Source organism: Bactrocera dorsalis, chromosome 1 (genome assembly GCF_023373825.1).
Source record: "Bactrocera dorsalis isolate Fly_Bdor chromosome 1, ASM2337382v1, whole genome shotgun sequence".
NCBI lineage: Eukaryota > Metazoa > Arthropoda > Insecta > Diptera > Tephritidae > Bactrocera > Bactrocera dorsalis.
The window spans coordinates 92,922,018-92,936,291 of NC_064303.1; the positions used below are offsets into that span (position 1 = coordinate 92,922,018).

The window sequence follows — 14,274 nt, forward strand, 5'->3', positions numbered from 1 at the left end:
TATTGCAATAATGAAATGCGTTGCCGCATCTGCATCTGTTTGCAATGTAAAATGTTGCATGCACATAATTTTGCAACAATATTTGCACTGCGATCACTCTTTGCACTGCTATGCTCTATGCCGTTCAGCGATTTTATGGCATCTGTTTTGTTGTTGCCTTTAAATTTGTTGTTTGCATTGTTTGGTAATATGCAACAGTGTTGGTTGCTGGCTGGCTGGCTTGGTTATGTGGTTGTTGTAATATTCATTGTACGTTGACTGTTGCGGAATAATGGCGCACAGAAGTTTTGCTAAGCTCAAAAGTCGCACAGTGGTGTTGTTGGCGTCAAAAATGTGTTGAAATATTTAATTATAGATGAAGAATACTGAATGGTGGCATGTTTTTTATTTCTTCTGAATAAAATTATATTCGTCCCTCAATGGTCCTTGAGACTTTCGGGTATCGATCTGAAATTTTGGATATGGTTATTTGTCGGAACCGTCGATATCGGACCACCATAGCATATAGTTGTCATACAAACTGAACGATCGAAACCAAGTGCTTGTATGGAAAGCGTCTTTATTTGACGAAATGTATTCTAGGAATTTGTCATGATTTATTGCCCCAAGCAGCGGTACAATCTTCGAAAAACCTGTTCAAATCGGACCACTATAGCCTATAGCTAGCTGCCTTACAAACTCAACGATCAACGATTTTTCAGGGTTTTGAATATCTTAGACATCAATAAGGGATATTGGTTTCTGGAGACCTCTTGTCTATTACTTATATATCGATTTATATTTATGTATATATATTGTGAATGTGGGTAGCATGTAGCAATGTTTCGTTTAACTTTGCTGGGGGCGAATTCCATTCTTCTAAGTTTGCAGTGACGATTTTAGATTCTAGTTCCCTTCGATTTTACTTATTGACAAAGCTATATTTTTCATATCGTTTCAAACAACCATTATTTGTATATCTTCTGTTTTTCTTTCTGTTCGAACGCAACTTAGGCTTTCAAACCTTGACTGCTTCCTAAGTCCAATTTCTCAAAGGCCATATATTGACAGATGCGAAGACAAAAGGCTGATATAAAATGGGGATTACCTTCACTAACTCTCATCTTCTTGCTCTTTTGGGGAACATATCTCAAGTAGTCTTGAAGAGGCAGTGCTTGGACGACTATAAATCTGGGTCCATTACGGTTTAGTAGTTCCAACTGTCGTAAAAGTTATACCTCCACCGTTTTGTGACATATTTCTCGAGAAAAATATTCGCTATTTTCATTGAGACAAATAAGATTTATAACTCCATATACTCTTCTTTCTTGGCGTAGACACCACTTAGCGGTCATAGTCGAGTTTACGAGTATATATTAAAATTAATAGCTGTTCGTAAGTCTCGCTAAAACTAGGGAACGGCTGAACCGATTTAGCTAATTTTGATCATGAATTACTTGTGGCAATCCAGCAAAGGTTTAAACAGTGAAAAAATATGGGAAAATTGCGAGGAAAATACCACAACAGAGTCGGTATTTTTGGAATAACCATCAATATACAATCTTGAGGCAGTACAAAGTTTGACGGGTCAACTAGTATGAGATAACAAAACAGATGATTGTATGCTTTCGATTGTGTATTCTATTGGAGTTCTGTTGCTGAATTTCAGTCAAGATTTTCAGCGAAAAAGAACTGTCACTATCAAAATATTAAAATACCCTCCTTAGTATAGTATTATTCCCTCGGACTTTTACAGTCTCACAGGCATATCCAGCGCGTAGTAAACCGAGTGTTATTACAAATTCATCACTGAAGACAGTTAACATTACCTCAGTCAAAATCTCTTCTTAGTGTAATCTATGGATAAGTCATATATGAAAACAAACTATTAGGGGTCTACTCGTAAAGGTTCACTCTATGAAGACAAGTTGAACATTCGTTTATAGATTTGAGGGTTCAAAATTGATTGGTTCTCACTTTAGTATGATTGTGATTTGAGTGCCCACAGTTTTACTAATTAATTTTTCGTTTTTCGAAAACCGTCTATCCATTTAAGGATTTCTTTCAAAATGTCTAAGAATTCTTTGACTCTTAAAATGCATGTCATAAGAAGTATGTTTTTCGAATAGCTCTCCACTTTTTATTTGTCAATAATCTCTATAGTTTCAGTTATCGTTAGAAATGTACGTATGTCGTTTCTGTAGACGCCTTTTTTGAGTTTCAGTTTAATATGACCTTAATGTTCTTTGTTGTATTTAAGAATAATTTCAGTTTTTTCTAAAACTTATTCGTTTTATATAGGGTTCTTTTTTTAATATTTCTTTATTTATTGGGTTCTGTAGTGGTAATCTATCCATCCTATTTTCCTTGCTTTAACAAAGCAGTATATTTAAAACTTGAATTGGGAGTATATGGATCTTTTTACTCAAAGTTTGCTCGATATCTATTATATTTTTCAAAAATCAGAAAAGTGTGAGAAAGATTTTGACGTTCTGTGTTTTCAGGGCATGCCTATATGAGTACTGGGACGCTTATATTTAGTACTTTCAAGGGTTACATTTGTTCTTAGCTGGGATAAAATATTAAATTGCGTGTTTAGACTATAAAGAGCTTTTTATTCCATCAACAGGCTACATTAAGTTTGTCACGAAGTTGGTAAGGCCTAAAAGAAAAATTCGGATACCCTATAAAATAAATATATAAATGATAAGCAGACAGCAGCGAACTGAGTTGATTTAGCTGTTCTCCTCTGTCTGTTTGTATATACGGAACTAGTCTCTCTGTTTTTGAGATATCGATCTGCTCATTTTTGGGAACCGACATAAAATCACTCCAGCATATACTGGTAGTTGGCATATCTTCAAGAAATTTGACAGCAAATATTGTTTAAAGGAATGTTATAATCTCCAAAGAAATGGTTTTGTTCGGACCATTATAGCATATAGCTATCATACAATCGGAACATTCCAATCGTTCTTGTCCTTGTATGGAAAACTTTTTTACTTATCGAGATATCTTCATAGATATTTGGCACGAATTATTGATGAAAATAGTGGTACAATCTCCAAAGATTAGATAGTATATATACGGTTCAGATCGAATAGCATATAGCTGCCAATCAAACTGACCGATAAAAATAATGTTTTTTGTGGACTTTTTGTACTTTGAAGAGTATTATATTATAGTGCGACTGAAGTTAACGTTTTTTCTAGTTTACTCTTCCATTGCTCTTTAGCTCTCCGTTATATCAACTCAAATTTCTTTAGTTCTTTTGAAGAATACTTGTATTATAATCCCTTGGAAAGAAAAAAGTAATTTAATATTTTTCTTTGGTACAAGAAAGTCCGAGAAAGTTTTCGGAAACCCTGTAGTCCTTGTGATTATAAGAGCCTATCTGCACGAATATCGCATCTCTTATATTTAGTCTAAGTATAAGGTTTAAACTAGATGTAAAACTGGATAAAAACTTTATGTTGTGTTTCTTGGAAAATAAACACCTCTGTCGAGGTTAGATGTGACATATATTAACACTTATATACCGTTATATTATAAAGTAATAAAAAATAATAAAAAGACTACAGAAAATCCTAATTCAAAGCCAACTCAACACACTGTGCGACTGTTACTCTTCCAACTTTGCAATGTAGTTAGATTAACTGAGCTTGTGGCATCAAAATTTATCAACGCAACTTAAGATATTATTTCATAAAATTCACTTACAGTATGCGACAAAAGTTTGCGCATTCTTGCATAAATTTAAAGCAAAACTTAGGGCACTTTATTAACACTGCTGAAAGAATTTAAACCTTTCAACTACCTACCATTTAACGGCATTACTCTGCTATGTCGCTTGAGCTTTTTTCTTGACTGCGCACAATTAAACCGTTTTTTTTCGCAGCGAAAAGCTAATCGAAGATTATTTGCCTCAAACATCATTATAAAATTCTACATTAAATATTCGAGAGCTGGAAATTTCCGTTCTTCAAAGTAGGTAACTGAGGAGACGTCAAACGCTAGAGAGGGTGAGCGCCCGTTGAGTGAGATTCCTTATACTTTTACTTAACGGTAGCTACGTTCGACTTGGCTGATTCTCAAGATTACAATTTCCGCTTACAATATGCGTCAATATTTAAACAGAAATTAAAAGAGAAAATTTCGGAGAAGGCAAAAAAATCTTTCGCACAAAGTGTGAGTAGAAAAAATATCAACACACTCCGATAAAGTTAACAAAAGGTAAATACCGGTGCATGAATAATAAAAACGTGTGCAAATTTGCGCACCAAATCACACACAAAAGTGAGAGCGGGCGGGGCAGACAGCCGGCAGCGGCGGCGAAGAAGACACTACACAATGCCATAACATCCTTTCGCGCGGCGCACTCATTTGACAGGACGAAGGCGTTGCGGACTAAGTAAAGCCAGCAGCAGGGACCAAGACAAGCACAGAGGCTGTCAGGCAGAGAGGCAGGTTGGCATAACACAGGCTCACGCTTGTTTTACTTACCTTCGAACTTTTCATACGCAGCGAAGCTTAACTTCTCCGGCACATAAGATAGACGCCGACAGCCGCTGATATACTCCAAATGCGCGGCCATGCCGGTGGCGCTCGCACTTCCGTTTGCATTGGCGTTAATAGCGTTCGCGGCGGCGGCGGCTGCTGTAGCTGCTGCTTTCTCAGCCGTGAGTGAGGCGACTCGTTTGAGTACATTGTTGCTGGGTGTGGCGGGTGTCAAAGGTGTTGCTGCTGTTAGAATGCCACTTTCTGTGGATGCCAACGCTCCTGCTGTTGTAGTTGTTGCGTTCGTAGGCGTTGATGCAGCAACTTCCGATGCTGTGCCAGCCGCCGCAGCCGCTGTCGCTGTGGTTGTGGTTGGGGTCGACACGCTAGCGGTTTCCCGTTTCGTCCGTGTCGTTGGAGGCGGTGTCGCTGGTGTTGGCGATTGTTGCTGTAGCTGTTGCTGAGACTGAACAGGTGTTTGCGATGATTTAAACGAAATTATAACGGTTGATTGAGTTTCTGTCGAAGGCGGCAACTGTTTGCTGTTCGTTGTGCTGGCATCTGGCGAATGTGAAGGTGTTGTTGTAGGCGTCGGCGGTTGTTGGTATCGGTGGTGGTGGTGAGGCCGTGGTATCCGCCGTGAAACCATGAAAGAAACAAGAAAAAGGAAAAACACACGTTTCTTTGTTAACAAAAATGAGACGAACTTATATTCTTTGTAATTGTTTGCGGGCTCTACTTTGGCAGGCGGTGATGAGCCGGAAAAAAGGAAATGAAAAGAAAAAGGAAATCAGCAAAAAGTAATAAAAAGTCCATATAAAAATAAAGGAACAACAAAAAAATAAAGAACAAATGAAAGGCAATGAACCTTGCCAATAAACACAATAAAGGGATAATAAAATAAATAACCTCAGAAAAACAACCCCTCAACTGTGAGGCAACAAGAAAGAAATATTTGTATCTTGCTTTGTCTTAAAGAGGCGTTAATAAGAAGCCTATATATGCATATGGTGGATCATTTTTACAATTTGTAGTAAGAGTGCTAAGAAGCTAAAAAATTAGCGCTGTAATGAAAGCCTTAGGATTTGAAAGTAAAAGTCTCGGTATGTTTTGGTTGTTCGATATGCATCTAGTTCTATTCTGTTTCTCACGATTTTTGAACTCGAATTGCTTTAAGAAACACAAATCCTAGTAAGATTGGCGGAAAATTTTTTATCTAGCTGCTAAATATACGCAGAGCGTAGGATCCCATCTTTTTCCCGTCCATTGCTGCTGTTCTGAGAGCACCCAGTTCTAAAGTATAGTCTTTTAAAACAACCCCTAAGAAACATTATGGTTGATAGATGAAGGAAACAGTTACTAGAGCTATGATACGACTCTCCACGTAGATATATAAAAAAAGGTTGCTTCGGAAGAACAAGTTTCCAACTAATAATGATCCTTCCCACAAGATAGCGTCCTATAGGCGGACGTCGGATACCGGTAGTTTCCAGTATCAAGCTTCAGTTTAAAGTCCACTGTCGATTCAATAAATTAGTAGAGTTTTCAGCTTGGTGTCGGCATGTGAGCTGTTTGCAGATTACAGACCCCTAAAGGATCCTTGTAGAAATCGGAGTAGCGGTTAGATCTACAAAAAAGATTTGCTTAGGAATAGAAAACTTTCAAACATTAAGTTTGTTTCGGAAGAACAAGCTTCCAACTAATGCTGATCCCGCAAGAGAACGTCCCATAGACGGATGTTGGATACCGTGAGCTTCTGGTTTCAAGCACCGTCCACAGTTGATTCAATAAAGAGGTAGAGTTTTCAGCTTGGCTTCGGCATGTGAGCTTGCTGCAGATCATACTCCAAAAGAAGCCTTGTGAAGATTGGAGTAGCGGGTAGTTCTCAAAAAAAGTTTGCTTCGGAAGAGAAAGCTTTCAAATATTTACGATACTTTTCACAAGATAACGACCTATAGCGGGATGCTGAAAACCGGTGGCTTCCAATATCAAGCTCTAAATCACAGTATTTAGCTGGTTGAATAAATTAGTGGGTTTCGATATGCGAAATGACCGCTGAAGATTAAAGTCTTAAAGCAACCTTGTGGATATCTGAATAGCGGTTATTTGATGAACTGGACTGAAAAGCAGAATGCTGAGAGTCGGTGCCTCCCAACATCAAGCTCCAGTTTACAGTCTCTAGTTGGTTCCATAAATTAGTAGGATAATTCGATTTCGATATGCGAACCTGATCTTCAATACCTAAAGAACCCATGTGGAGATTTGATTATAGGGTATTTAATAAACTTAATTCAAAAGTTGCTAGAGGGAAGGAAACGTATATAAGAATTCTGTAAGAGAGGACAACTCAAAACGAGATTTTAGGATTGATTAGACTGGAGGCATGAACGGTGCTCAAAATTGTACCAGGCAGTGCGATGATCGTAAGAAGTTTTAAGAATGCTCTTTTGCGATTTGTTGAAGGAATGCTTTATGAGGTACGTATGGGGGGTATAGTGGTTTTTTTAATTTAATTTTTGGCTTCTTCACAACGGTTTCAGCAACCAGCTTCAAGCCGTAACGCCTCAAATACAGAGAAATTCAGGTCAGCGATTAGGGTTTTTGTGTTATGTCTCATACAAACTCTAAGCTCCTGATAATTTTCGATCGTTCTTTGTAGCTTGGCGGGTCAGTGTAGTTTATTTTTGTTGTTGTTGTAGCGGCAAAAAAAAAATTTTCTGAAGTATATTCGAGGAATCATTTCGAGTAGATATTTCTTCATCTGATAAAAATTCGAATCCGACGACTGTCGTGTGAACGGAATTTGGGCATGGCCGTCAGTTCCAACAAAGAATATGGTGATCTTATAGCGTTCAGGTGTCAAGTTATGAAATAACTTGCACTTCTAAACTATTGTTATCCGGCTTTTTAAGTGACTTAACCATACTAAATAGGACCGGACACAACAGCCTCGGATACGGCTATAACCGGGTAAGCGTTGTATACGCGAGTAAAATAAGGAACTGTACCAAAGCTTTTATTTTTCTTTAACCATGCATCTCTTATCCCAATGCTTCGACACCCTTCTTTTTTTTCCGAGTTTCCGAGTTTTGTACATATTATAATATTTGTCATTACTTTTTTTAATATTTTTAACTTTTATGTTTATTATTTTTACAAAAATGTTCAGTACAAACACACCAAATAGTCCATTTGTGTATCCCTTAAGTAAGTCCTTTTCTATTTACCCACGCCAATATACCCCTCTCTCAACGTCCGTCTCGGACGGCTCATTTATTTAGTCGAAGCCCTTCTTCGCGTTCGTGAAGTGCTTATAAAGTAACTTGATTTAATTAACAGTAAAAAAAATTATGCACACAAGTACTTGTGTTTGTGCAACGAGCTTTCAATATAATTGTAAAAATACTTTTAAGGTCAATAAACATGAAAAGAAGACGCAAGAAAAATGAAAAAATTATCTCGATAAAAGCTTAGGCAATAACGTTTAAAAACTTATCGTTTGAGAGAGAGAGGGAGGCGGAGAAGCTACGCGCTTGTTTGTTTGGCGGTGTTAAGGATGAGAGGCATAATTAATATGTTTGCATTTTTTTGGGTTGAAGGATTTTAATTAGAGGCAAACGGGTGTGCCTGGAAAGTTTTAAAATAACAGCGCATTTGCATACAATTTACAACTGATAGGCGTATTGATATGCCGGAAAGTTTTAACAGAAGAAAAGGTTAATCATTGCAATTTTATTATGAAAATATTATGGATGATTGTTATCAAATCAATTAAGGTATATTTTTCTAAAATAATATTGCTAACAAAAATTGTTTTAATCGACACTTTGGAAAAGTTTTTCATTAAATAAATGCGGCCAATGCACTCAAGTTGGTGTTGCCATTATAATAAATGTATCCCTAATTGGTTTTATAAAAAGTTAGAGTTTCAGTTAAGAAAATTGTATTTTAAATTGTAAGTTCCTAAACTGTTTTATAAAAGTCATAACTCTTCTCACTCATTTCTTCGTGGCTTCGTTCGCCATACGTACATATGTATATTGGTTAGGTAGAATGGTCATACAGCAATCGGCGATTCGGCGACTTCCAGAAAAATCTGCTTCAATGTGAAAGTAGATCTAAAATTATATCCCTTCTTTCACTATGATCCATATGAAGAAGGAAGCGATTTGAACGTCTATGGTTTTTTGATACCAATTGCTCTTTAGCCTGAACCAAAATAATGTGAGGTTAAACGCAGATTTGTTTTCTCAGTTTCACGCCTCTACGAATCTACAAAGTCGTGTAAATATTATTTTTTCGATTTGTTTGAATACGAATATACTGTGATCGTTTTTAGCTTGACATAAATCAGACTGAAATCAATGAATGTTAACAGCTTAAAGTGCTGTCAGGCGAAAAAGGGCACAGAAAGATCAATTCATCGGTTGACTATGTATACAGGACTTCAAGAACAGTTAAAAAAGCTGTAAAATGGAAAAAGATCGAATCACAGACGTCCAGAATAATATATACTTATGACTTGGAGGGAGTACTTCTTCGGTACGTTGAATAGACAGAGCAGTGAAACACCCAATTCAGTTGATTGACCATAACATCAAATCTATGACACTAGGATTGCCGTTCCATCACTCGGTGATGAGCAATTTAGAAAGGCGCGACTAAAAGACAATAATTCTGCAGGTGTCGATATATCTTAGGCCAAATTACTTAAATCGTCGTCTATGAGCTCATATAATACTATCTCTTAAGCTGAATATCATTGGCTGAAGGAAGGGGTTTAAGTTATAAGTCCATTCGAAAGGAGGGGAATTTGGGTGATGTTTACGCAAGCTAACATGAATTCGGCTTCTTAATATTGCATAGATCCCATATGTCGGTTGAAGCTCATAGAACTCTAAGGACCGTTTTCTCAATGACTGGTTAGCAGACATCTGTCAGTTAAGTTCTAACTAAAAAAATGTTCTTTTCCGAAAGAAGGTGCCTTGGTTAAGTCAAGCAGGACTTGATGACAAATGGCTGCTAATCAGGTATTGGCCAGAGCTCTTTTATCGAGGCTGGATTACTTGTCGACTTTAAATCGGTTGCGGTATCACAATCGGACGTGGTTTTCTTATCGCTAGGAGTCATGTAGCTCGAATGGACGAAAACACTCCAGCTCTGAAAGTATTCGACGCAGTACCCGCCGGGGGAAGCAGAGGACAATGGTTGTCTCCGCGCGCCCCCCGCCCGAAAAAAAGCTCGCATGAGCAAGCCGAAGGTACAAACGATGATTATTGTTTTTTTGATAGCCGTGGAATCGTCCACAAAGAATTCGTTCTACCGGGGAAAACTGTGAATCAAGTCTACTATAGTCAAGTACTCGAAAGATTGGGAAAACGAGTCAAACGACATCGCTCGTGACTGCATCCTTCATCACGACAACGCGCCGTGCCACACCGCCCTCCGGGTGTCTCAGTATTTGGCCTCTAAAGGGTTGCCGTGTTGCAACAGCCGCCTTATTCGCCCGACATGTCACCCTGTGACTTTTTTTGTTTCCTAAAACAAAATCGGTGCTCAAAGGAATCCATTTACAGTCGATTACGGACATCCAGGCGGCCGTGACGAAGGTACTCGCGGACATCCCAGTCGAAGCGTTCCAGAAATGTTACGAAACATGATAAACGCGCTGGAATCGCTGTATAGCTGTCCAAGGTGACTACTTTGAATAATTTTCAAATATACGGTTTTTATGGAATCAGTCTCATTACTTAATTGTCATACCTCGTATATGTACTCGTAAGTGATCGGCATGAACACCTGAGTCGATTTAGCGATGTCCGTCTGTCTGTACATATGTATGTGAATTAGTTCCTCAGTTTTAGAGATAGAAGTTGCTCATTTGTTGTAAGCCCCGATATCGGATCACTATAGTATATAGCTGTCATACAAACTGATCGATAAAATTCATGCCTTTGTAGAGAAAACAATTTTTTAGCTGACGAGATATCTTCAAGAAATTTGGCATGAATTTTAACCTAAGATATAATCCCCGATTTCAGATCGGGATCTTTTGTATTTACGTACGTATTTATGAAGGTTATTATTGCTTCTGTGTAACCGCACTTAACGTGTTTTCTTGCTCTTTTCGAAACTTCGGTAGCATAGTGATGGCTATCGAACTATGGTAGACTCTCTCAGAATTACTTAGTTTGTTACAGGTCCAATCGTAGAGAAGCATATGTCTAAATAACCATAAAGAAGTTATCCCATTGTCAGTATTACAACTTCTTGTACTTACTACAAACATTTGAACTAGGAATGTTCCATAAACATTTGATAATATTTCATGTGTTTGTATCCCCAATTATTGTGGTTGCAATTCCGCAACCATTTATTTACTTCGCAGACACACGCGCTGTCTCGTCGCCAGCCAAATGGAGTTGTGTATGATCTAGGATTTGTTGGTCAAAAGGGGTATTTAAATAATGCCCAGCTTTTGCCGAGCACGTGTGTCTATTATATGCTTGTGTGTGTGAACACAGCTGATGCGGTGCATGTACAAAACTCATACATGTATATGAAAGTAACGGTATTGTAATTGTAAACGAATTGTTTCTACATACATCTCGGTCTCCTTTGAGCTTGTAGCTTTTTATTTTGCTTGTGTGTGCGTGTGTGCATGTGCAAAATGAAAAGCATCCACTGAGGTCACATTCTCACGTCCACTATCAAATTTTAGCAAGAGTGAATTTATATTTGTCTGTATGTGTGTGTGTACGTTCATATGTCTGTTCACATGCAACTCAATTGCGCCGGCAGTGTGTTAAGGGGTAAAGTAAATGTTTTTGCCGCATTTGTTTTGACTGGGTTAATGGGTAAATAAATACTAGCAGCATGCGCCTAAAAGCCGGTCATATGTGTTTGACCTGCCATATATGTATGTATGTATATATGTGCACGTGTGTGTAATGTGAGCGCTCACTGTAATGGCACGTTGATAGGTTGCCGCTGTTTATTTATTATTTTTACGCAAATGGAGCGCTTAATGGAATGTAAACACGGAGCAGCAAGTGGATGAGCTTAAAGACTTAAATCTTTTTATTAAATATTATTTTGTTTTGTTTTGGTTTGATTGCCGGTTAAGTCTTCAGCCTTTGAATGCAAATATTTACAAATGTATTAACTGAAAACATATTAGAAACACTCGAAAAAATGCTTGAAATGTTTTTAGAAAATAAGTGGTACGTATACCAAGGGAAAAACTCACACAGAGTGTAAAGGCTTTCTTTGCAAATACAAATATACTGTTAGTTGCTCCCTAAGGAATTCAGTATTTATGCAGCTATATAAAGGTGAGCTTCAGTAAAAGTATTCAATTTGCATTTACATTAAATTGAAGGTGATATTTAAGCTTGTTGGATTGTTCGAGTTGGGTAAAATATGCAACATTTTGTTCCTAAACTCGCTGTCGTTTTGAGGATAATTTCGGAATGTTACTCTCATAAAAACACTTGTCCCTATTGGCCAAAACCTGGGACGGTCAATATTAACAAGTTTCTAGGACAAATTTTTTCACCAGCAAAATCATTCGTCATAGACGAGAACATATAGTAATCTCTTACTCCCAAGCCTTGACTATAAATATATTATAAAAGCTCTCCACCAAGATCTCTGAGATTTCTCTGAGCTTCTGGATAGTCCCTATCGATACGTGTGGCATTGGAACACAATTTCTACCCTATTGGTCAAAGCTGGTAATTTCTAGACGACTGTTTCCTTCTGATGGTCCAATTTGTATCAGTACAGGTCCGGATTAAGAATTCGGTCAAGAAGATCAGACAGTAGTCCTTTATTACCAGGCCCGGATTAAAACTCAGACTCATAAAAACCTCTCAACCAAGTCTGAGCTTCTGGGCTAGCTTCCCTAACGATACGTGTGGCATTGGAACACAATCTCTTTAATGTTGTTCAAAGCTGACAGCTTCTTTCTAATTGTCCAATTGTTGACAGTATAGATCCTAATTGATAGATGTCCGTGGAGAAGCAGCTCATAGTAGATGATGCAATGCCGACCCAACTATACTAAATGCAGAGCAAAACTTTCCTGTCTTGTATTCGTTTTGCCTTGACTAACGACTGTTATCTTGACGCTGTCGTAATTACAAACGAAAAATTTAGAAAGGGTTCGTTTTAAGTACGATTCAGCAGCAATTCGCAGTCTGAAATTCGGTCCATGAGTTGTTTTGGTATTATTTTCGATGTCACTTGGTCACTAGCCAGCTCTGAACTATAAGGGGATACATAAGAACATTCTAAACAAGCTTCTCGAGCTTCTGACGAGTTTCTAAAGACGTGTGTAGCCTGGCCTTGTCCTGATGGAACACAATGCCTTATCTATTTGTCAAAAAAGACTGGTTTTAGGCGATAGTTTTCTTCAGACGATGCAAATGAAAAGTTTGGCGATATTGGATGCCATGTTTGGACTATATAGTGGATACATAAGAACCTTCCAAACAAGCTCCTGGACCTTCTGATGAGTCTCTAAAGGTGTCTGTAGCATGGCATTGTCCTGATGGAACACAATGCCTCGTCTAACGGTCAAAATGGACCGCTTTTTTAAGAGTTTGACGATTTTCGAACTATAAGGTAGATACACAAGAACCTTCCAAACTAGCTCCAGGAGCATCTGACGAATATTTAATCTTCTAATGAGTCCCTAACGGTGTGTGTAGCCTGACGTCTGATGGCATCATTGGCTAAAACTGACTTCTTCCAAGCAATTACTTTCTTCAAATCCAATTTAGAGCTCGATCATAATAGCGGCCATACACAGGCATACATGTGCGTTCGATCGGTATGTGTAAACATGCGGTTTACTCGTGTATGGGCTTGTTCGCGTACCGATCCATGTTCGCTAAAATGTTTGATTTTTTACGATCTGTGCGCGAGCATGTTTATCGTGTATGGCGTTGTGAGCGCACAAAATCTCATTTCTCTCGTGTCGCCGAGCAGTGAAGATCGCGGACAATTGCAAGTGTTAAGGGGAGAGACTGCTTTAGAGGCTTCAAAAAATCGATTTTTTTGAGGATTTTTTTGGGAGGGAAAGAAATAATTGATTCAAGCGAAATTTCTAGGCTTTATAGTCATATATTTGAACATCTTTCACAAATTTTTTGAATACGAAATCTTTGATATTCTGCCTTTAGGAAGCAATCACCCGATGCATCTCGCATATGCATTTATCAGGAAAAAAAAATTCAAAGAGATTCATGTTTTTTAATAACTTATCTTCTAGTTAAACTAAGAGAATTCCAAAAAAATTTTACTTTATTTTGTTTAAAAATATGTTCAAACTTGACTTTTCCTAGTTTTTTTATTAGTTTAAATAGAAGACAATTTTATACCAAAGATAATAAACTTTGCCCAATTCCAACTTTGCCCGCCAATTAAAATAATCGTAAAAATAAAAAACCGAGAAATCGCGTTTTTCGCTTTTTGCCCAAGCGCTCATATACTTGTATGAATCTGTCTGACGCTCGGACACTATTTCCCTTCTAGCTTCGACAATATTTCGAGTTCCAATCTATAACTTTGTTTGTTGTTAGATAATTTTTAAAGAGATTTAAGCGATTGTTTGAAGCTTCTAAAGCAGGCTCTCCCCTTAATAAAGATTTCGTATCTGAATTTATTGACCTTATAAAAAATTAATTGGCAATTTGGCAAACGAAAAGTGAAATATATAAGAATAAAATTGAGAAAAATAAAAGTTGGAATAACTTATTAACGAAATACAAAGAAATAGATAAAAGTGCTACA

The 14,274-nt window shown here is 37.6% G+C and overlaps 1 protein-coding gene across 7 annotated transcripts in view; it reads right to left on the bottom strand.

Moving 5' to 3' along the window:
- The window catches only part of LOC105223499 (protein cappuccino), a 128,245-nt gene that overhangs the window by 25,188 nt on the left and 88,783 nt on the right, over positions 1-14,274 (bottom strand). For all 7 annotated transcript variants that reach the window (XM_011201235.4, XM_029549178.2, XM_011201238.4 and 4 more), the window contains one exon: positions 4,483-5,037. In XM_011201235.4, coding sequence (XP_011199537.2) covers positions 4,483-5,037 — 555 coding nt within the window. The remainder of the gene's footprint in view (positions 1-4,482; positions 5,038-14,274) is intronic.